Raw genomic sequence first — 24,786 nt, 5'->3', positions numbered from 1 at the left:
TTAACTACATACCAAGTACCAGAGTATAATGCAAATAATTTTTGATACTTAAAAAAATGCACATTTATAGGAGGTTGATTGCTATAGATTTTAGAAGGGCTTTTTAGACTATTCTCATATCACTGTCATTTTAATAAAAAATTCAAGTGTGAAGTTTAACCCAATCACTATTTATTGAGACCCTTCTATGTACAAGGCATTGTCCTAAGTGTTGAGGGGTTACTGTGTATGAAATAAGATCCAGGGCCCTGCATTCAGTGATTTTTAAGCTAATGGACGATATAAACACAAACATTTAAGACAACACAAGGCATAGTGCCACAACTGAAGTAAAAATGTAATGTTATGGAAATAGTAAGGAGGCATTAATTCCATTCAGGTGACTGGGAATGGTTTTTACCAGTTCAGCTTTTAATCTTGGTTTATAAAGAAAAGTAGGGTTCCAGGGCTTGTGTGAGGGACTGGTGACTGTTGGGTGGTCAGGTCTGAAAGAACAGCCTGTGTAAATTGCAGTGCACAATGCTGGAGGCTGAGGAAAGAGATGTCTTAAATGCATTCAAAGTCCAAACATCCAACAAGCAAAGCATGACCTCTGTAGCAGAGCCTGAAACTTGCCCAGTGTTTCTTATGTCATTCACGGACACCACCATCTAATAGTTGCACACCTTAGAAATCTCCATCTCCCTCACCTGTATGCACTCTCTCACCAAAGTACAGTGTTGTCATCTAATTAAAATTTCTCAAATCCCCATTTCTCTCCATCTCCACTGAGGAGATGATGGTTCCACTGAATGAGATTGGGTTGACTGAGGTTAGGAACAGTGAAATCGAGGGGGGAAAAATCAGATATTCTGAAAGCTGTAGAACATTTCTAAGAACATTTAGAAAGTTACTTTGGACTGCTAACATGATGCTTGGGTTAAAAGGGGGATTTCTTACAAATGGACAATATTCTGATCTCCTTCTAAATCCTAAATAGAGAGAGTATCTAATAAAACGTTAAATGCTTCAGAGGCTCCTTCCATTGTGAGGTCTAAGCTGATCACTTCTTTTTTAAAATTGCAATTCCATTCCAGCTCCCAACCCAAGACTCCCTATCCTATTTATCTTGCTCTATTTTTTTTTAGCATGCATCATCATCTAATATACTACATTATTTACTAACTTATCATATTTATCGTCTGGGTTTTCCCATTGATATGTAGGCACTATGAGAACAGAAATTAAAAAACTTTTATCTGTTGACTGATATACCCCATTCTGCTAGACCAGAGTCTTACAAATGGTAAGTGCTCAAAATACATTTCTTGGGTAAAAGAGTGAATATTTTCCTTTTACTAAGTGTTCATATACTGTGGAACCAGAGAAAAATTCTATTATTTTTTTAACTTTGGTAAACAATTGAAATGTTCAATTAAAAAGTATGTATATAAGTTTCAAGATAATTTTATAATTCTAACATTTTCCTTTTGCCTTCACTTTATATAATTAGTTTCCATTCTCACTACTTTATTCAATACTTAATTTCTGTAAGACTGGGAGAAAGCAAAGTCAGAATCCTATAAGATTTTTGTCCTCTTGTGAAAAGTACAGCTTGTTAGCCAGATTTTATATTGCATTTACTCTGTAATACTAAAGAGACATAGTTTCAGACTATAAATATTTTCTTTCTGTGCTATCAAAGGTCACAGATACCCTCAGGGATAGTTATTATAGTTTCACTTGTATTTCAGTTCTACACATGGACAAAAGAAACAACTAATGCTGTTCCATGTTAAATTTTTTCTTTACTATTCAGTTGTACTATTGCAGTGCAACAGCTTTATTTGCTTTTACTTTGGTTAAATATACTCTTGTAAATATCAAGCTTTATCTTCTAAGGCAATCCAGGAACCACTGGGATAGTCTAGCAATCCTTTGTTAAACATAAATCTAAACAATGGTTTTATCTTAGTTTCCGTATCCGTCTTTACATTCTAGTAACGAAGTCACAGCTGGGAGTACCGATGGGAGTACAGCTCTCACTGGTATGCCTTGGAAAAGTAGTTTTTTATTTATCTGCTGTTTGACCCTTTTGGTTAAGTGTGTAGTTCCCAATGATGGTGGGAGAGAAAGCCAGATCAGCAGAACAACTCTAGCAATGACTGGAGTGACAGATGTCATAGTCACCCAGCCCTTACTACATTTTTTTTTTATTTTGGTTTTTCAATTACAGTTGTCCCCTTTTCCCCTAATTTCTCTCCCCCACCCAACCCACCCCCTCTCCCGCAATCATATCCCTCCCCGTTGTCCATGTCCATGAGTCTTTTATACGGGTTCTTTGACTAAACCCTTCCCTTACTTATCCCCCTTCTCTCCCTCTCCCCTCCCCCCTATTGACTGCTATTCTGCTCTTTGTTCTATTTAGTTCCTTTGTTTGTGTTGTTCTTTAGTTTCCTGTATTAGGTGATACCATATGGTATTTTTCTTTCTTTGCCTGGCTTATTTCACTAAGCATAATTCTCTCTAGTTCCATCCATGTTGTTGCAAATGGCAGGAGTTCCTTCTTTCTTTCTTTCTTTCTTTCTGCTGCATAGTATTCCATTGTGTAAATGTACCACAGTTTTTTGATCCACTCATCTACAGATGGGCACTTAGGTTGTTTCCAGCACTTAGCTATTGTAAACAGTGCTGCAATGAACATAGGAGTGCATAAGTTCTTTTGAATCAGCAAGATGAAAAGGAAACCAACCATATGGGAAAACATATTTGCCAATGACACCTTACTACATTTTTAATCGTCCTTTTCATTCATAGAGTCCTTCCTCTTTTGCATGTAATTCCTTAAAGATGTGCTTTAATCTGGACTGTACAGAGAAACACATGTTCATAAAACTTGTAGCAATGCTGGATGAGGTGGGAAAATAATACAGTTGACCCTTGAACTATGTGGGGGTTAGGAACATTACCCTCCCCTGCCCTGACCTCCCCTGCAGTTGGAAATCTACCCACAACCTTTGACTCCCCCAAAACTTTACTGTTGACCAGAAGCCTTACCAATAATATAAACAGTCAATTAACAAATGTTTTGTATATTATTTGTCTTATACACAATTATATCTAATAAGATATGCTAAAAACATTAATAAAATTATAAGGAAGAGAAAATACACTTACAGTGTTCTACATATTTATTGAAAAAGTGATCCATGTATAAGTGGACCCATGCAATTCAAACCCATGTTGTTCAAGGGTCAACTGTATATGGAAGCAGATAAAAATCTGTATCTATGTTAGCACCTTCCTTAATTTATTCTAAATCTCTATATCAGTAGTCTCCCTCCTCTTTTCTCCGTGTGGGTACTAAAGCACATGAAATAAATGAACCTGAGAGATTCTGTATAAAATTAGCATGTTACTACAGGATACTCTGTACCATTACAATTTTTTATTGCTGCATTTAAAATCACTTCCTGATTTTTCTTTTTTCTAATGGTTTTTGCCCATTCATTACCATGACCAAAATACCATACTCTAGGGTATTGGATTGGCCAGAAAAATAGAGTTTGAGCTTTGCAGGCCATATGACCTGTGTTACAACTACTCAACCTTGTTATCATGGTGTGAAAGCAGCCTAGATAATACATAAATGAATAGGCATGACTGTGTTCTAATAAAACTTCATTTATAAAAACAGGTGGCAACAGGCCAGATTTGGCCTACAAGTCATAGCTTGCTGACCTTCTGAGAGGCACGAGATCTGGGGGAAACAGAAGGGTCTTGAGGACAGGGTCAGCAGACACTATCAATGATTGGTGGTTCACCAGGTAGAGAGTCCTTTTTAAAAAATCAGTGAATTAAAGATTAATGTATGCTTTATGACTGAGTGAAACTTAAGAAAAATATTAAACTATGAAATGCTTCATATTACATTAAAAACTTATAAGCTAGTTGAAGAATAAATTAATACAATTGATGTGTCAGTAAAAGAAGTATGGGGATCAACTTAAAAAATTGAGCCTTTTCTCCAATCTTCAACACTTTTATTTCAGAAAAATATTAAATTTTCTCCAACCTCTAATTGTCAGTGGTTTTCAACATTGTAGGCCTCTCTGACCAACCTTGATGTTTCTGCTAAAGTGATCAAGAATATTAAATAATTAAATTAAATATTAAAAGAGGCTTGTTAAACTTTCCATTAATGCTCTCCTTATTTGTTTGTAAATAAATCAAATATCTCACAAAGGACTGCATGCATTGGTTGCCTTTGGGGAGGGACATCAGTGAGAAGAATACTATTTTTCACCAAATCTGCTCACACTATTTCAATATGTGTGGATTACCTATTCAAGACACATAATAAAGGAAATGTTGTTTTCTGTCATAGATTTTGATTTATAATTAAAAGCAGCATGTATCAAGAAAAAGTATACTAACCTTTGTTTATGATTTGGACAATAGGCACAATCCCGCTTATTAAAAAGAGTGATTTTATTAAGGCTATTAGCACATTTTAAGCAACATATACCATTTGGTAATCATGTTTAGGTGGTTCTTTACAGAGTGAAAGTGTGCCTGTGAGCTCCTAAAAAAGAACCAGTTATCTGGAGACTAAAGAAAAATGTTCCCACTGGGAAATCTTGTCTGTTTCTGCTGTGAATGGGACTTCTCTGTTCTATTATTTTAGAGTGACCTGGTTTTCGATGTTGAAGTAAAATTGACATCTGTGTTTGCAAGAATATTTGATGGCTATTCTCCATCTGCCAAGGATTTCTAACATCTTTCTTCTCTCCACTCTTAGCTTAGAGACAAGTAAGAGAGCAGAGAAGACACCGTTTCTGTGAGTAGAATTTTGCTGCAAAGAGGGAGTTGCACAGTTCTTGCAATAGGCAGCACCGTGTTACCACTGCCCCTGTACGTATCTGCAGGACAAAAATCTTTACAGAAAATTTATCTGGTTAAGAACAAATATGGCTGGGGACTTTCATCGAGTTTGCCTTTTCAAGGAATGATGGCATGAAGGGTCACTGAGGATTGTGTGATTATCTCCATTAAATTCAGTTTATTCCAAATATAAAAATAACATCTGTTCTTTGCTAAAAAGTTGAAGAATGCCAGAAACATAAGAAAAAATTGCCTACAACTCCATCACCAAAATATAACTACTATTGATATTTAATGTTTTCTTGTATTTTTTTTTTTCCTTCGCACATATTTTAAAAACAAATAGGCAGGATTTTATTTTAGTGTCATCTTATTCTCTCAGCCTCCTCTCTGGTTACTCAAATAAACTGTCCCTTCTGTGAGCAAAGGTCAACTCTTTTACTTGTATGCTTGCTCTCTCAGGATGCTACTGTAAGGATGCTCTCTCACCTGCATTATCAACTACTCCCTTCTATCAGCATTCAATGGTTCCTGGTATCTCCCATCTTTAACAATCTCTCCCTGCTGAGATGGCTCTTGTCAAGGTCACTGGAGAACTTCCTGTGTTTATGTTCAGCACTACTCCATTTTCCCTAAATTTTCAACACTATTTGGTAGAGATGGCTACTCTCTCCTTTTTGAAACACTTGGCTCATGTGGCTTGCAACAGATCATATTCCCTGGTTCCTCATCCATAAAGGATCACACTCCCCTAATCTCCTGTTGTGATTCCTCTCTCTCTGCTGAATTCCTAAATGTTGGTGTCTCCCAGAGCTCTGCCCTAAGCCCCCTTTACATCTCTTTCTAAATACTCACATTCAGTGACCTCATCCAGTGCCAGGGCATTAAGAAGCTCTATAAGCAAATGACGTACACAGATATCTCTAATGTGGATTTCATTCCCGAAGTCCAGATTCCTATATCCAACTGCCTATTTAATAACTCTGTTTTCCTGTTTAATTATATCAAATTTAACATCCCCCCAAAAGAGTCCAATATCTCCTTCCATCTTAAATAAATACAGAAGAATTATGCTATCATCCATGGACAGGGAACACCATCCACATTTTAGGCTGGGCTGCCAAGGTAATGTTTTTACACATGCACACACACACACCTGTACACACAAACACATAATCCCCATCCTACTCCCCACACATAAACATAAGTGCATGTAATTTTTGAGATGAAGTTATGGTACAGTCAAATTTATATGCGTCAAGTATAAGACAGTAGTATTCTATTTTAATTTCAATTCTCAAGACCAGAATGGCCACAGTTAGGGATATTTTTCTCTTGCCTTTTTGAAAAAAACATGGCATTTTGACTTTAGATTTTTTCACTTAAAAAAATTCCAGCTGTATTTATATACACGTATAGAAATCTAACTTTAAAATGAATCATAATCCTCCAGAATCCAAAATTCCGTTAAATACAGCACTTTCTTTTTGCAGAGATTACAAAACTAAATGGGGAAGCAAACAAGATTAGGGCAGCTGAGCAGGCAGAGATAAAGCTTTACGTGCATTGCAGCAAGGAATGAGGGCACATAATTTTGAATTCTATTCAAAGACTGAAATATTCTGCTCTAACCCTTAACTACTACCCTTAAAAAAGTTTTTTCTTTCTTCTCGAGCAAAAAATGGTTAAAAGTTTTAGCTAACTTAAAACATAAAAATTTCCAGTGTTCCTCTCAATAGATTTATTACTCAGCCCCCGTGACCTGATGGCAAAATGCAGAGAACTAAAAATGTGAAAGCACTCAGGGAAAAGGGTTGCTCTGCTCTCCACTCAACCTATGCATCTTGTGAATCTTGCTTCACTGCAAAAAAATTAGTTGCATCCACACTCGGTGTCCTGCCTCCTGTGAGGCACTGCAGAATTCAACAGTAAATGTTAATTCTATGCAAATGTGTCTTTTCTTATGACAATTGCACCAAAAATGGATGCAGTCAAATCCTAGGCTATTGCCAACTAGAAAGAAAATAAATAAATGGGCAATATTGCAGTATTTCTTGAAATCTTTATAATGTAGGTCAATACTTTTGATAATCCCTTAGGTTATAAGGGATAAAAACATTTACACAATGGAATACTATGCAGCAGAAAGAAAGAAGGAATTCCTACCCTTCATGACAGCATGGATGAAACTGCAGAGTATTATGCTAAGTGAAACAAGCCAGGTGGTGAAAGACAAATACCATGTGATCTTGCCTATAAGTAGAACCTAAAGAACAAAACAAACAAATGAACAAAATAGAACCAGTGACATGGAAATAAAGAACAAGCTGACAGTGACCAGAGGGGAGGGAGAGGTGGATAACGGGGGGAAAGAAAGGGAAGGATCTAATCAAGGAGCAAGTATTATATAAAGGACCCATGGACATGAACAACAGGGTGGGGATTCACCATGGGAGTGGGGGTGGAGGGGTGGGAGGGGCAAGGGAGAGCAATGGGATAAAAACTGGAACAACTGTAGTTTAACAATAAAATTTTAAAAATGTAAAAAAATTTTAAAGATGAGTGTCTTTCAGAGAAAGGCCAAGTAATATACACACAGAATTTTTCAGAAAATTTTGCTTGTTTTAGAAAATGGATTATATTTTGCTCTATTTAAGTACATATACTTGCTGAATTAATTTTAGCCCATGAAATCAAATGTGATTTATTTTCAGGAATTTCTGTAAATAAAAAATTACAAAATTACAAAAAAATATACAAATATTTTTAAAACAAGGAAGAGTCTAAGTCAATATAGCTAAAAATGAATAATGTCATCTTTAAAATAATGATTTTTAGAATATAATTGGAGACATTAGTATTATAGGAATTTGGGAATCTAACTTTCAGAATTTATAAAGTAGTCCTAATAAATTTAAACTTCCCTACAAATAATTAGCATATTTAAAAAATAACTTCTAATGAAAAACAATCTTTCATTGAATGATGCTGAAGATACCAAAGAAGTACTAAATAAATGAGTCTACATGAACTTTAGGGAAACATAGGATTTCATCCTTGTACAGATTTGCTTAAATGATTTTGATGTGAATGTAATTTTATGTGAAATTAGTTCAGAGTACAAGAATTTTCAGAGTACCTATACATGGTATCTCTAGCATGGTGTTCTCTTGGTTAGTCTCACTTCCTTCAGGTCAGTTCAGGGTTCTCAAGAAAAGTGTTTTAAGAGACATGAGGTGGATACTGACAGATTTTTAAGGCCTTGGCTCAAAAACCTTAGAGCATCAATTTGCTATCTTCTATTAACTAAGAAGGTCACAGAAAATGCCAGGACTGAAGGGCAGGCAAGAAAGACTCCAACTCTTAATAAAAAAAAGTGTCAAAAAACAGTCAGAGAAGAACTAACACTTCTTCTTCTCTAACTATTCCAAAAATTTCAAGAGGAAGGAAAATTGCTAAGCACATTTTAGGAGGCCAGCATTACCTTGCATCCAAAATCAGATAAAGACACTACAAAAGAAATTATAGTTCAGTGTCCCTGATTAACATAGATGTTAAAATCCTCAACAAAATATTAGCAAACTGAATGTGGTAATACATCAAAAGATCATACTCCATTATCAAGTGGGATTTATTCCAGGGCTGCAAAGTTGGTACAACATTCACAAACCAATAAATGTGGTATACCACATAAACAAAATAAATGGTAAAATCTACATGATCTTATCAATAGACATAGAAAAAGCATTTGATAAAATTCAGCACCTATTTTATTATGATAAAAAAACCCCAACCTCTCAGCAATGTGAAAATAGAAGGAACAAACCTAAACATAATAAATGCTCTATATGACCAACCCACTGTCAGCATCATACTTAATGGGCAAAAACTACAAGTGCTGCCCTTAATATCAGGAACAAGGCAGGGATGTCTGCTTTTACCTTTCTTATTCAACATAGTACTAGAAGTCCTAGCCATGCAACCAGACAAGAAGAAATAAAAGACATCCAAATTGGAAAGGAAGAAATAAAACTGTCATTATTTGCAGATAATATAATACTGTACACAGAGAAGTCTAAAGATTCCATCAAGAAACTATTAGAACCGATAAATAAATTCAGTAATCTAGTAAGATACAAAACAAATATCCATAAATCAGTTGTATTTTATACACAAATAATAAGTTATCAGAAAGGGAAGTTAAGAAAACAATTCCATTCATAATTGCTTCAAAAAGAATGAAAATAGAAATAAATCTAACCAAGGATGTAAAAGACCTGTACTTAGAAAATTATATGACACTAAAGAAAGAAACTGAAGAAGATACAAATAAGTGGAAACACATACTGTGTTCATTGATAGGAAGAATTAACATCATTAAAATGTCCATACTACCTAAAACAATCTATAGACTGAACATAATTCCTATCTAAATACCAATGACATATTTCATAGAACTAGAACAAATATTTCAAAAATTTATAGGGAACCACAACAGGCTCTGAATAGCAACAGCAATCTTGAGAAAGAAGAACAAAGTTGGAGGAATCATGCTATGAAACTATAAAGCAATAGTAATCAAAACACTACAGTATTTGCATAAGAACAAACACATCTATGGATCAATGGAACAGAACAGAGAGCTCAGAAATAAACCCATGACTTTATAGTCAATTAATATTTGACAGAGGAAGCAAACACATATAATGGGCTAAAGATAGTTTATTAAAAATGAATGGTGTTAGGAAAACTAGACAGAGGAGTGCAGAAAAATGGAATTATACCACCTTATTACACCACACACAAGAATATTTTCAAAATGGTGCAAAGACATAAATGCTAGACCTGAAAACATAAAAATCCTGAAGAAATCAGTCAGTAAAATTTTGGACATTGCTCGTAGCAATATTTTTTTCTGATGTATTTCCTCAGACAAGAGAAACAAAGGAAAAAACAAACATATAAGACTACATCAAACTGAAAAGTTTTTGCACAGCAAAGGAAACCATCAACAAAAATGAAAAGACAACCCACAGAATGGGAGAACATATTTGCTGATACATCTGATAAGGGGTTAATATCCAAAATTTATAAAGAACTTATAAAACTCAACACCAAAAAACCCAAACAATCCAATTAAAAAATGGGCAAAGGACCTGAATAGATGCTTCTCCAAAGAGGACATATGGATGGCCAATAGACATATGAAAAGATGCTCAGTGTCACTAATTATCAGAGAGATGCAAATTAAAACCACAATGAGATACCACTTCACACCAATCAGAATGGCTATTATCAATAAATTTACAAACAACAAGTGCTGGAGAGGATGTGGAGAAAGGGAAGCCCTTTTGCACTACTGGTGGGAATGCAAATTGTTACAGCCACTGTGGAAAACAGTATGGAGTTACCTCAAAAAATTAAAAATGGAACTGCCTTATGACCCAGAGATTCCACTTCTGGGAATTTATCCGAAGAAACCAAAAACACTAATATGAAAGGACATAAGCACCCGTATGTTTATTGCAGCAATACTTATAATTGCTAAGATTTGGAAGAAGTACAAGTGTCCATCAGTAGATGAATGCATAAAGCAACTATGGGACATTTACACAATGGAATACTACTCAGCCATAAAAAAGAAGAAAATTTTACCCATTGCAACAGCATGGATGGACCTGGAGAATATTACGCTAGGTGAAATAAGTGAGTCAGAGAAAGACAGATACCATATGACTTCATTCATATGTGGAATCTAATGAACAAACTGAGATAGACTCACAGATAGAGAGCAGACTGACAGTTCTGGGAGTGGTTAGGGGGTGGAGGGACTGAGCAAAAAGAAAATAGACTTGTGGACATGGAGAACAGTGTGGTGATTGCAGGGGGAATGGGTGGGTGGATGTGGAAGAACATATAAGGGGGATAAATGGTAATGGAAAAATACAATTAAAAAATAAATAAATTTTTAAAAAGATCACAGAATAAAGTAATTTTTCTCTTCCCTTAAAACTCACTAAACAGCAAAAAGTATGGAAAGTAGAGAAAAGTCTCTCTTTTCTTTTCATAAAAAACAGTAATGGCTATAGTCCTACGATATATGAAGCAAAACTGTCAAACACTGTGAAATATGTTTAAAATGAAAGAAGAAGCTGAGAACCAATGCATAACCCTTTAGACCTCATCTGGTATTGAAAGAGACTTTTCTAACATGAAGTGCATAGCTCTGAGAGTTCTATGCAATGGGTTTTGCTTGAGGCTTAAGTAGGTCATGGGAGAAGTGGGAAAGGATCATAATGAGACTCAAGTCAACATGTGAAAGAGCAAGGGGTGGGGAGCTGAAAAAGACCACGGAGCAGTGACCTATCACCTAATCATCCAGCAGAGGGATGGCCAATGGCCAGAGGAAGACAGGGCATGGGGAGGTGGAGAAGCAGCAGCAGTTGCTATGTCATGATACAGAAAGACTGTCATTATGGGTTTTTGCTATGAATCACAGAGAGTCAATGTGAATGGTGCTACTTGGGCTTGTACCACCCAGGGGTCCTGCACACTGGCTTTTTAAAGGGTTAAAACTGAAGATTGCTGTGCTAAGACAAAGAAAATACAGATGTGGTGTTCAGTAGAATCAACCTAATCCAAACTAAAGACTTAAATCATCTTCCTACCATTCCTGCTTTTGTTTTTTTTAGAACATAGTTGTTCTGTTCCAATCTGAGAAGAGATTGATCACCATAAATACTTTTAACAAAAAAGAAAAAGGAGGACTAGTAGTTAAGGATTCTAAACAAAAAGCAGAAGATATAACACAGGAAAGAATCATGGAAAAGGCCCTGGCCACAGTTGGTTGGAGTGTCGTCCTGTACACCAAAAAGTTGCAGGTTTGATTCCGAGTCATGGCACATATCTAGGTTGCGAGTTCCATCCTTATTTGGGGCATGTATGGGAGGTGACTGGTCCATGTCTGTCTCTCTGTCTGTCTGTCTCTCCCCCACCTCTCTTAAATCAATACATACATTCTTAGGTGAAGATTTTAAAAAAAAGGATCATGGAAAAGGTTTAGACAAAAAGTTCTCTGTCTTTCAAAGTCATTTCTTACATGATCTCTTATTAAAGAGAAAACTCAAGAGAAGGCACAAAGTTTTATGAAGAGATAAGAAGAAACCAGAAATAAGTAAACAATGACTCAGTTGAATTGAGATAAGAAATGGAGGAAAATCATGACAGACAAGCAATGAGATGCAGAATAAGCATGACTGAATTCACTGGTGAGGTAAGGTGTATGGTTTAAGCAAACAAAATGAAAAAGAAAAGAACCTAGATTACTCTATGCAGCAAAGCTATCATTTAGAATGGAAGGGCAGATAAAGTGCTTCCCAGACAAGGTAAAGCTAAAGGAGTTCATCATCACCAAGCCATTATTACATGAAATGTTAAAGGGACTTATTTAAGAAAAAGAAGATCAAAACTATAAATATTGAAATGACAACAAAGTCACAACTATCAAAAACTGAATCCAAAAAATGACAATAAAAATAAAGGCAAACTAAGCAAACAATCAGAAGAGGAACAGAATCATAGGTATGGAGATCATTTGAAGGGTTATCAGCTGGGAGGGGGAAGGGTGAGAAAGAGGGCAAAGGTCCAGGCATCAAAAAGCATAATTGGTAGGAACAAAATAGACAGGGGGACGTTAAGAATAGAATAGGAAAGGGAGAAGACAAAAAACTTATATGCATGACCCAGGGGCATGAACTAAGTGGAGGGGATTGCTGGAGGGAAGGTGGGTACTGGGTGAAGGGAGCAGAGGGGGGAAATTGGACAACTGCAAAAGCATAATCAATAAAATATGCTTTAAAAAAAAGAACCAAGATTCACTTGGCTCTCATGAACCAGTGTGAGCTGACTATAACACAGGGTACAAGAAAAATTGATACAGAAGGACTGACACTAAGACACAGCTTGGCAGAAAAGTCAGTCATGAATAAGGGGAGGAATCTCATAGCCTCATTCCTCTCAACAGCAATGGACACTGCCAAAGAGATAGTGGAATAGTGTTTATAACATTTTGAGGAAAAGAAATGTTAAGTATATTTTACCTAACTAAGCTGAGCTTCAAGCTCAAGCAGGAAGGAACTCAGGGTTTGAGACTTTCTGGAAATAATCATGAAATGACACAATTTAGCTACTCAAGAGAATGATGAAAGAACTCAGAAAAGAGGAGGGTATAGTTAAAAAAAAAACTGTGGTGAGCAATGAATCAATTTAAATACAGAAAGATTATGCAACCCTATAAATTATGATTGTAGGCAGACTATACATGTTAAACATTGAGAATGTGGAAGAATAGTATAACAATATGAGGATGTGAGAACAAAGGAGATGGGAGGAAGGAGAACTGCTAACTTCATCCTTCAGAGCCAGGAAATAGTATGTTGTCTAGAACTGAATCAAAATGAATCTAACCTTTTAAACTTCAGCAAAAGCTGAAAACTCTTGAAGTGAGGAAAGATAAACATTTATCTTGACTCCAATAATTTCTTCATTTTTCTCTTTAGTTTCTCTTTCTTCTGTTAAATTTGAGTAAAATGTTCAAGAAATAGAAGAGATGAAACTGAGACACTTGCCAGTCCTAGTTCTGCAATAGCTCCCTGCACCTCAATGGTGTTATCCTAAAAGAAGGACCATGATTCACATCATGCAATTTTACAAATTTGGTGTTAGGAACAAATGAGATATTAATGTATATTTTATCATCTTTTTTTCCTAAGTCCTCTTTTTGCTTCTGCCACTAACTTAGCAGGATAACTATAAAAAAGAAGAACTGTTAAGATAAATTTTTTCTCTAGAAAAATAATTTAAACTCTTCTCTCAAAATTTTTTTCATGTTAATTGTTTCTCCAGTTATTCTCAGTAAAGTAATAGCCAAATGTGCTATCGACTATGTCTATTGAATATATAAAGCCAGATGAGAGTTTTCTATTCTATATCTCAACCCAAACTCGAATTCAAGATAATATGTATTTATTGAGCATTTACTACAGGTAAGGTACTAGATTCAGCACCAAACATACAAAGCTGATTAAGATTCACAAAATATAGATGAGTATCACTATCCATAAAGTGATGGTATAACTAATCCTGTGCTAGGTACTGAGTTTCACGTTTTTAGGGTGTTTCATTTATCCTCAGAACTTTATGGGGTAAATTTCAGTAGTGTTCTCATTTCATAAACAAGCTGAACTGGGTCTAAGAGAGGTTCAGTTACTTGCCCTGAGTCACAAAACCAGTGCTTGGCAGGACGAGTGTACAGGGGATGAGGACTGACTCCAGATCTGTCTGACTCTGTAGTCTGAACAAAGTGCAGTATGACCAGAGGAAAAACATGCAAATGTATACTTGGGGTTTGGGGGAAAGGCTTCTCAAGGGTGCTGACATTTGAGATGTGGTTCTCAAATTTCTTTTCAAGAAGATAGAAAGAGGGGGGATTTCAAGGACAGAATACTGCATGAGCCAAAATAAGGAGAAATGAAATGCATGATAGGTTCAGCAACAAGCTAGTGACTTGGTGGCTCTGTTGTGGATACATGGGGAGAGATGGGCAAGTCAGTCATCACAGGCTCACTTATTGTCATCAGACACATGTTGGTAGTCACTGAGGACTTACCATTTTAGACCTAAAGGAAACTAAGGATGGAAAAATAAATACCATACAGCACACAAAATAACATGCTAAGTAACAGAGTGCAGTGTAGCTTCAAGTAGTAATTAGCAGAGAAAATGAAACTAAGAGTTTTTTGATTAATGTAGTTTCATTGGTCCCTGCTGATAACTTCATTACCAATAACAAATGCAAATCCTTAAACTCAAAGCAGAGATGAGGAATCTTTACAAAAGAATAGAAAAAGTCATGGTGTTGATAATCATCAACTCATGTCAAGTGGTCATTAAAATTTAGTTCCTGAATGATTATTTCCCAGACATTTCAAGGATACTGCAAATTAGATTGCCAGTTTAAGCTACTTGTTTCCACATTCAACTCTCTTAATTAAAACAAACATAAAAATCTCTGGGGAAACATGAGCAAAGATTTCTTGACCCTGCTGAGTAATGCATATCCCAATTGCAAAGAAATTGGTTAAAATTTAAGTTTAAATGCCCATTATGAGTAAATCATACAAAGCAGCTCTCGAAAGTCCCACAGCAATTCTTCATATCATCAGTTTTGTGAACACACGAGTGAGGAACACAGACACTAGTGCAAGTGCCGGTCTGAAAATTACGGAGTTTTGAGTTATGGCCCAGGGCTGACCATTAACGGGTTTTAAAATGTCTCTAGCTTTAGTTTTCTGACCTCCAAAATAAGGAACAAGAAGAAAAATTCCTCTCCAACAATAACAGTCTATAATTTTATGATTATTCCTTGGAAGGAAATAAAAGACAATGTGAAACAGACAGGAACTGAACAAGGTATTAAGACAAACGAGTTCTGGCCCCTTCATTTCTGCATAACATGACTCCACATACTCCTTTTCTTCCCCCAGGTCTCAGTTTCCTGTAGTTATATGAATCAACATAGATGGCAAAATATATGAATATAATGATTCTTTACTGTTTTTTTTTTAAAGTATCAACATAACTTATTCAGTCAGTTGCAGACAGCAACTGACCAGATGCCCTGAAATTCAGCGGTAAAGTGGGACATTTAAGCATCCCCAGGGGGTTTGCGTGGGCTCACTGCTTCCTCTTCTAACAGCTGTTGCCACCGCTGACAGGTCAGGTAATACACACCACAGTGTGTGATGCAGCATTTTCTCCATAAGATGCACATACATTTCCCCCCACTTTTTGGGGGGAAAAAAGTGCATCTTATGGAGCGAAAAATATGGTAGTTCTTATTTGAGAATTTTTCCAGAAGGGGAAGTGGAAGAGAAAGGCATAAGGTAATATTTCAGATGGGCAAAAATAAGTTATCATTTCTTAATGTTCTGGTCCTGGATGGGCCCTTACTATATGCCCCTAGTTTCATTTGTCTTTTTCTGAGTTCTCTGTCTTGGACAGACATTGCAACTAACTTGTGCCTTGAAGAGACCTTTTCTCCTAGATTTCATATAGACAATTCCTTTACCCCTCTGTTTTAGTCAAGATAAGACTGGAATTTTCAAAAATAAAATTTCCTTAGAATATGAGTATATACACAACACAATGAAAACATCCCATAAAACATAGAAATAAATATATATAAATAGATTCATCATCTCAGAGTAACTAAAAACTATCCACTTACTGCCTTGATAATTAAACATATGGACCAACTTCCCCCATCAATTTGAAAATATTGTATTTAAAAAATTACAATAGCTTAAATATATGAAGAAATATTGGGAACAAGCAAAATGCATCCAAAACTATTGCTGTTGTGTGACTAGTTGTATCCATAGCTTACTTGCTAGAAACCATGAAAAGATGGTGCACAATAGGATTCAGGCATCTCAAAGGTACTCTCTGGAGTGGACTGGCAAGAAAACAGGTCAAAGCTCTCAGCCTGACTTTCAATGCCCCCTGTGGTCTGGTGTCTCCAATGTTTTTTCTGACTTTCTTCCTTGCAACATTGATTAAATACTTGCCTTTCTGTGAGCACATCTCCTCACTTCCAAAATTTTGCTCAGGCTGTTCTTTCACAATAATGTTCATCTAGTGGTCACTATATTTCACATGATTAAGTTGTGTTTATCCCTTGCAGTGCTGATATAAAGACTGCCTTCTGGATAAGCCTACCTGTCCTATACCTGACAGCAGAAATACTCTCTGCTTCTGAAATTTCACACCTTACTTTGTGTAATGTTTATTTACATGCTTTACCTTTTACTAAAAAGTAAACCCCTAAGACAGACTCCACAGCTGCTTCAGCTGTCAGATCCCTGGATAGCAACTCACCCAGAGCTTTAGACAATGGCCTTAATAAACATGAACCATGAACCATGAAACATGAAACAACACTGAGTGGGAGTGCAAAACATTTAGTCTGCTATGGACTAAGAACAGAAAGTAGGCAAGAAGAATATGTCACGATAATGCCTAGATTTCTGTCTGGCTTAATGGGATGAGTGGTGGTACCATTCATAGGACAGGGAGCAAAGAACTAATTTTCGGTGGGACAGCATTAGTTCAATTTAGGACATGTTGAATTTGCAGTATTTTTGAAATATTTGAAATTGAAGTAGAGACAGAAATCAAAAGGATGTTTATTATAAGAGCAGCTGAGATAACATTTTAGAAGTCCCATGTATTAAGTGAAAGGAGTAAATGTTCCAAAGGGTGAATAATTCTCACTGTGACATGGTCACAGCCATTAGAGAAAAAATTATCTTGCTTAGGAAATAGAAAGTAAAATGGAGCCGTGCATTGTATTGCACTAAAAGAACCTTATTATTACTCACTATTGATTTTTCTGCTTTCTCCTTTCATTTATTTTTGTAAAATCAAAATCCCATTCAAGGGAATTTCCATTACATAAAGTCCTACGCCTAACTAAAGAATTGGCAGCTTGAACCAGGCACTTTCAGCGTTGAATGGTTAGATAGTTTTTTAGTTTGTTTTTCATTTGCTAATCCTTTGAGAAATGTGTCTAAGTTGCTTTGTATCCTGGTTTGAAAGCCATATATGCTGCGACAAGTGGGTGATTGCAACAGCGCCACAAACGCAGACAGCATTTTTGGCCTAAGAGATACTATGTTTGAGTTACTGAATACTTACATAGGTTCCTTTTGCTTCTATAAAATTATATGCAAAATTAATGTAAATATATCAAAATTAACTACCACCAGCATATAGAGCATGTCAAATAAAATATTAAAGTTATGTTGCTTTATATATACAGCAAAAGAAATTTAAAGGATAACATGTTAGTAATATAACTACCACAAAAATAAATTTTAATTTGGAATTCGTCATCATTCAAGTGGGCTAGGTTTTCCCTTTATTTACAAGGAATGCAAATTGTAGCTTAAGTAATATTTTTAGGTAAATGTTGAAGATAGATAAAAGAAAGAATCTTAGGTACCTATTTGGATATTCCACATAATGGATATTCATTGTTTCAGCATCTCAAAATACCCTTCCTCTGCAGGGGCTGGGGAATGTGTGGAGGTCAGGTTCCCAGATGGTCGAGAGGAAGGACTCTGCCTCCCACACAGAAACTGGAAGTAAGGGAGAGCCGAGTGCTTCCCACTGCACTTTTCACCTGCAGTGTGGACCTGTGACCTGGGGAACCAGGTGGTCCTGTACCGAACTTAGAATGTTGAGGGAGTGACACCAAGCTCAAGGTCCGTTTATTGACTTCTTGAGGTGGTTGTAGCATTCAAGAAATCAGTGTTACTGCAGGAAGTGTTGTGGGTGGAGGGTGGGTGTCATTGGCAGTTCTTGAGGAAGGACATTTGAGGTCCCTGCTCCCATTGTCCCATGCCTAAATCCGGCTCCCTGCCTTCTCAGTTCTCACAGACACCCATTGTTTTCACTAAGTTGCTTTTCTTCTTAAGTAGTCTCATCTTGTTTTTACTCAGGAATGCTGAATAGTGCACCTTCATTACAGATGACTTTTATCCATTCCCATGAAATCTTTGAATATTTAAAAATACCAAAGAGAGGAATTGAGCTTTTCTTTTTAAATATTTTATTTAAAGTTCTCACTGATTCAGCCTGTACTCTAACATTGTCACTTTTAACACCTATTAGGAGTGTGTCATAGAAGCAGTGGCTGCATGTATATGTGTCTCAATTCCTCAGATTAGTTGAGGAAGTTACAAGAGTGACTTGTCATACTCAGGCCTTGACTTACATAGAAAGCTCTTGTATCCATTCAACAGTACTTTCCAGCAGTTTATGTACAATTTATAGCAGAACAGTCTTCTTTAAAACTGGATTGTGATTTTTTTTTAAAGTATCCTTCCAAGCACATATATCGATCCAATTACAGCAGTTACTATCAGGTACAAAAAATATCGCTTTGAGTTAGCTATATTGATTGAACAACATCAGATTTTAGATCAATTTTATCGATGTTGGGAACTGTGACAAATCAATTAATTTACATGATATTGAAGAGGACTGCTTCTCCCAAGGTGTTGGCACTGCTATACCAGAGCCTCCTTTCTTTTACTTCAGTAAGTCTCACACTTTGGAACTAGTGTAAAAATGCTGACAGAAGTAAAATCTTCCCTCCTCTTACGACCTGGGACTAAGATCTGTAGTTTAAAAAGCTCTGTGGGTTAATGATTCAAGCTCCACTCCTACCTTCTTCAAACATACACTTGTGAAAGATAAAAGAGGAATATTACAATGGACCTATCAGATACATAGTAGGTAAGAGGGCAGAAATGACAGGCTGACTTGAAGTCCAGGACAAGAAATAGGCAGAAGAGGTCTGGAAGGTAAAGGAACTAAAACAGGCCGCTGCACAATATAGGCCCAGATCTAGACTCGGTGGAGAGAATGGAGCTGAATGTGTTTGAGGGGAGGGGAAGGGAAGATGAGGGGAACAAAGGTGTATCTTGCCTGGAAAAGAGGATTGAAAAAATTCTGCACCTTGTCCCTTTCATGGAATTAGGTGCTTGAGATTCCAGGATGGAGCACACACATGGGGTCTACTTCATACTGGATTGGTGACATCATATTTAATATCCTCAAAGTCATGATAGATGGAAAGGCTTTGGTCTAGGAGCCACCTGAAGCCACATTATGGCAAAGGCAAAGTCTCCAAAACAGGAGGAAAAAATGCCAAAAGAAAGGAAAATCAAAACAACACCCCATTCAAGATGAGAGAGGAAACTAAAATTCTAAACCACAGAAGGAAACCAAATATTAAGAAAATGAACTCACTAACCAGGGTAATTCACACTTACTGAAATGCAAATGAAAAATGACTGTTAAATAGTGTAAGATCAAAGAGTAAAAAGGAAAGAGTTATATTCACAAGAAAGAAATTAGCCATATATGAATAGCCAGATATTTCTAAAGAGTCAGATATGAATGAACAATAAATGGTTAAAATAAAATAGTAATAAAATTTAGAAATGAGAAACACAAATGTTAATAGAGGTATCAGGGGAAAAATCAGTATACAGAATAACATTTAGACTAGGCTCAGTCTAAGAGAGAATTAGTGAACTGGAAAACAATTCTGAAGAAGTCATCCAGAATGCAGCAGAGATTGATAAATGGATGACAACATGAAAAAGAAATTATAAGACATATAAGGTAAAGTAGGATGTTCTAATATCTATCTCTTAGGAGTAAAAAGAAATCAAAAAGGATAGAAGGGTAAAATTTTAAGAAAAAATGACTGAAAAATTTCCAAGGTTTGTGTAAAATGTGAGTTTTCATACACAAGCATATTGAGTTCTTAGCTGGATAAACTAGAATAAATTTTGTGACTCAGAAACACGAGCACTGAGCCAAACACAGTGCCCAATATATAGCAATTTTCAATGTATTTTTATCACTATAATTTATAGCATCAGGCATACAATCCAAAGAAAATGCATCCCCCCAGAACAGACGGAAGTTTCGTTTGCCATCCTCCAGGATAGTAAAGGTAATGTTTGCTTCAGGGATAAGTTTGGACAGAATTGCTAATGACCCCTTTAAAAGATTAGTTTCCTCTGGCCAAGATGAAGGTCTAGGCAGATATGCTGGGTCTCCCTCCACAACTAAGAAGGAATACAACTATCTCAAAACTAGAGACAGTCAGAAATTCAAGAAAATCAAGCTGCATGGAAGTCCAACAAACAAAGATATAAAGAAGAAATACTCATTCAGATAGGTAGGAGGGGCAGAGCCAGGGTGGAGAGGACACAGTGTGGTGGTGGCAGCAGCGGTGGCAGTGGCAGGCTGGCAGAAAGTGCAGTCACATGTTTTAAAAGTCAGAATGGACACCTGGGGAGCACTCGCAGCACTAGACCAGACCACGCAGCTCACGGTCCTAGTGCCGGGGAACATAAAGCCTCATTGCTTCTGACTGTGCAAACCAGTGGGGTTTGGGGCAGAGGAAGAAACTGCCAGTCTCTCAGCAGAGTCCACTTGTTTAAAGGACCCCCATGGTCCTAGAACGTCCACAGACTCACCCACTCTGGGAATGACAGCCAGAGCAACAACTACAGAGGCTCCAGTCCCATACAAAGTGGGAGAACTGCCTGGAAAAGGGGCAAGTGCTGAGCAAGCAACATTGTTCCCTCTCAGACGCCTTCCCCACATACAGCACCACAATGTGGTGAAACAGGTCGCCCTGTACTGAGGAGAAAACCTAAGGCTCCACTCCTTATGCTATAACAGGAGTGACAGCTCTACCTAAGACACAGAGGCAAACAAACACAGGAGCCTGTCAAGATGAGGAAACAGAGAAGTATGGCCCAAAAGGGGGAATGGATCAAGGTTCCAGTGAGAAAACTAAGTGACCAAGGAGATGCCAACCTAACTGATGCAGAATTCCAAACACTGGTGGTAAAGATGCTCACAGGCTTGACAGATGTGCTTAAGTATGACAAATGCATAAGGAAAGAAGTGAAGGCTATGCTAAATAAAACGAAGGTAAAATCCACACAAAACCAATGGCGAAGAGAAGAAAACTGGGCTTCAAATCGATGATTTGGAACATAAGGGAGAAAAAATCAGTCAACCAGTGCAGAATGAGGAAGCAAGAATTGAAAAAAATGAGGAGAGGCTTGGGAACCTATGGAACAACTTTAAACATGCCTATATTCAAATCATGGGGGTGCCAGAAGGAGAAGAGGAAGAGCAAGAAACTGAAAACTTATGTGAAAAAATAATGGAGGAAAACATCCCAAATTTTGTGAAGGAAATAGACATACAAGTCCAGGAAGCATGGAGCGTCCTGGGCAAGCTGGACCCAGAGGGGACCTCACCAGGATGCATCATGATTAAAACGCCAACGGTGAAAGATAGAGAGTATCCTAAAAGCAGCAAGAGAGAAGCTAAGAGTTGCCTACAAAGGGGTGCCTATAAGACTATCAGCTGATTTTTCAAAAGAAACTTTGCAGGCAAGAAGGGACTGGCAAGAAGTATTCAAGGTGATGAAAAACAAGGACTTACAACCAGGATTATTCTATCCAGCAAAACTATCATTTGGAATGGAAGGGCAGATGAAGTGCTTCCCAGACAAGGTGAAGCTAAAGGAGTTCATCATCACCAAGTCATTATTATATGAAAAGTCAAAGGGACTTCCTTAAGAAAAAGAAGATCAAAATTATGAACATTAAAATGAAAACAAATTCACAACTATCAACAACTGAATCTAAAAAATAACAAATCCAACTAAGCAAACCAGAATAGGAACAGAATCATAGATATGGGGATCATTTGGAGGGTTATCAGCTGGGAGGGGGAAGGGGGAGAAATGGGGAAATGATGCAGGGACTAGGAAGCATAATTGGTTGGTACAAAATAGAATAATATAGGAAATGGTGAAGCCAAAGAACTTACATGCATGACCTGTGGACATGAACTAAGGGGGTCAGGATTGCTGGAGGGAAGGGGGGAGCAAAGGGGGAAAAATTGAAACTATTGTAACAACATAATCAATAAAATACACTTTAAAAAAAAGATTAGTTTCCTAAGCTTAGAATTTGCAACTGTGAGGCAAACCTATTGTGTATAGAATACTTCCTTAGGTCATCAATCCCAGGACTTGTGTAAGTAGCAAGGACAATAAACACGAACATAAAACTTATGCTGCTGACTATGAGTAATAAAGTCCTTTGTCCATGATCCATGAGTCTTGGGTCTTCTGCAAGCCTTCATGAAACTTGCAATTAAACTTACTAGCTTGCAAGTAGGGTAAAATCTCAGATCACTCATAGTTGTTGACATTGAACACTCTACAATGTTGGTAAACTTCCATTTCTGTTTTATTTTTTTGTTTGCTTGTTGTTTGTCTGTTTTGAGAAGGATGGGATTGTGGCAGACTATGAACCTGTATTCACACAAAGATAAAAAGATGGGCATCTATGAGCCCAAGACCACCTTCATGCCTGCTTCTTCCTTTTTGACATTCTACTCATAACTTTCATTTTTCCTCATTACAGGTATATTAGTTGTGTCTCTCTATAAAAGTTACAAACTCACACAGGCAAGGATTAATGTTTCCCAAGATCATCCACAATTGTAAGGTCATTTACACTCATGTGAATAAAGCATGGGCTTTGGGATTAGGATTTAAATTCGTGCTAAATCATTCATTACTTTTACAGCCACATACAAATTAATGAGTCTCTTCAAACCTTAGTTTGGAAAAAACCAAATCCTGACCAGTGTGGCTCAGTTGGTTGGGCATTATTCTGCAAAGCAAAAGGATGCCAGTTTGATTTTTGGTCAGGGCACCTCCTGGGTTGCCGTTCGGTCCCCAGAGGTGCATAGGAAAGGCAACCAGTCATAGATGTTTCTCTATCTCTCATTGTCCCTCTCTTCTCTTCCTTCCCTTCTCTCTAAACACAAAAACAAAAACAAAACAAAGCAAAAATTTCAGTTTTTCTCAGCTGTGAAAATGGGGTATCATAAAAACATTTTCCTCAGGGTTGCTGTAAAGGTGCACGAGGTAAAGTCCTCATACAATGTCCAGCACATTGTAAGAATAAAGGAAATAGGAATTAAATGTGTAAAACTTCAACAGGACTTCAAATAGAATTGTCTTTTAAGTTATGTCCTATTTTTTACCCACTTATCCCAAGTCCCTAAATAGTGATATGCCCCTGAGATGAAACTAATAAGATTCTCAAGAATGAATTTAAATTACAAAATAGTATTCTTAGACTTAACGGCACCAGCTATAATAATTTATCTTAGGGATATAATATGAGATCCGTGTACAGTTCTTTCATTATGGTGTTACTTATTAGAATAAAAACAACTAGTAACAACCCAAATGTCCAATAATAAAGGATTATTTAAATCAGTCACTGAATAGTCATGGAAGAGAATGTTGTTCAGGAATTTAAAAATTTGTGGTAGAAGGATATTTAATGATATTTAGTGAAAGAAGTCAGTCCCTAAAACACATAAAAATATTATTCCAATTTTGTTTTGAAATGTATTTCTATTCATAAGATACTAGGTTAAAAATTAAAATGTTATGCTTGATTGATTTTTGTTCTATACTTCTCCCTAGCCTCTAAATTTCCTAAACACATATAGTATCTATAATAAGTAAAAAACACAGTCAGTATCATAAATACATAGATTATTAAAAATACAAAAAGGAAGTATAAAGATATTAAAATTAGTTTTGACTATAATTCAACCAGGGAAAATTATACCAACAAATATTAGTATCAAAAGTCTTTTAAATCTCATGTTCCTTTTTAAATTTCAATCTAAGATATCTTACTTTACAAAGGGGCAGAAAATACATGAGAATATATGCCAATATTAATCACCTATTGAAGTTCACATTCTTTATTCTCATGAAGTTTTAAAAAATGTAGCTGGTAACTTTACCAATTTCTTTATTCAACTCAACATGTGACAATCACTTTTCATGTACAGTAAGTGTTCCTTATCTTTAAATAACAATCAGGAAATTTAAATGAGTTCTTTTCTCATCTTAACAACTACTTCATTATAAAATTGTTCACATTTTAGATGATCCTTGGGCTTTTGAAATCAAGATATTATTTGATTACCTGGCCTTTTCTGTGCCTCCCATGCACTGATAAATGTCAATGAATTCCATGAGTTGTTTTTGCAACATCACATCTTTGCCCTCAATTTGAGTAATGAATTTATGCTGTAGAAGATCTGACACTGTTGGACGTTTTTCATAATCTTTAGTCAAGCACCTGCACTGGCAAAAAAGAACATGCAATTATTAGATAAGTTAGATAAATTGGAATTCGAATTCTTAAAAACTACTCT

The 24,786-nt window shown here is 36.4% G+C and overlaps 1 protein-coding gene across 1 annotated transcript in view; it reads right to left on the bottom strand.

Moving 5' to 3' along the window:
* The window catches only part of MYO3A (myosin IIIA), a 223,605-nt gene that overhangs the window by 131,722 nt on the left and 67,097 nt on the right, over window positions 1-24,786 (bottom strand). The window contains exon 8 of the mRNA XM_090268047.1: window positions 24,555-24,710. Coding sequence (XP_090124173.1) covers window positions 24,555-24,710 — 156 coding nt within the window. The remainder of the gene's footprint in view (window positions 1-24,554; window positions 24,711-24,786) is intronic.

Source organism: Furipterus horrens, unplaced genomic scaffold (genome assembly GCF_987537825.1).
Source record: "Furipterus horrens unplaced genomic scaffold, mFurHor1.1.pri manual_scaffold_2, whole genome shotgun sequence".
In the NCBI taxonomy this organism is placed as follows: Eukaryota; Metazoa; Chordata; class Mammalia; order Chiroptera; family Furipteridae; genus Furipterus; species Furipterus horrens.
Note: the sequence above shows the minus strand (reverse complement) of the source record. Positions and strands in the feature narration are given on the sequence as shown.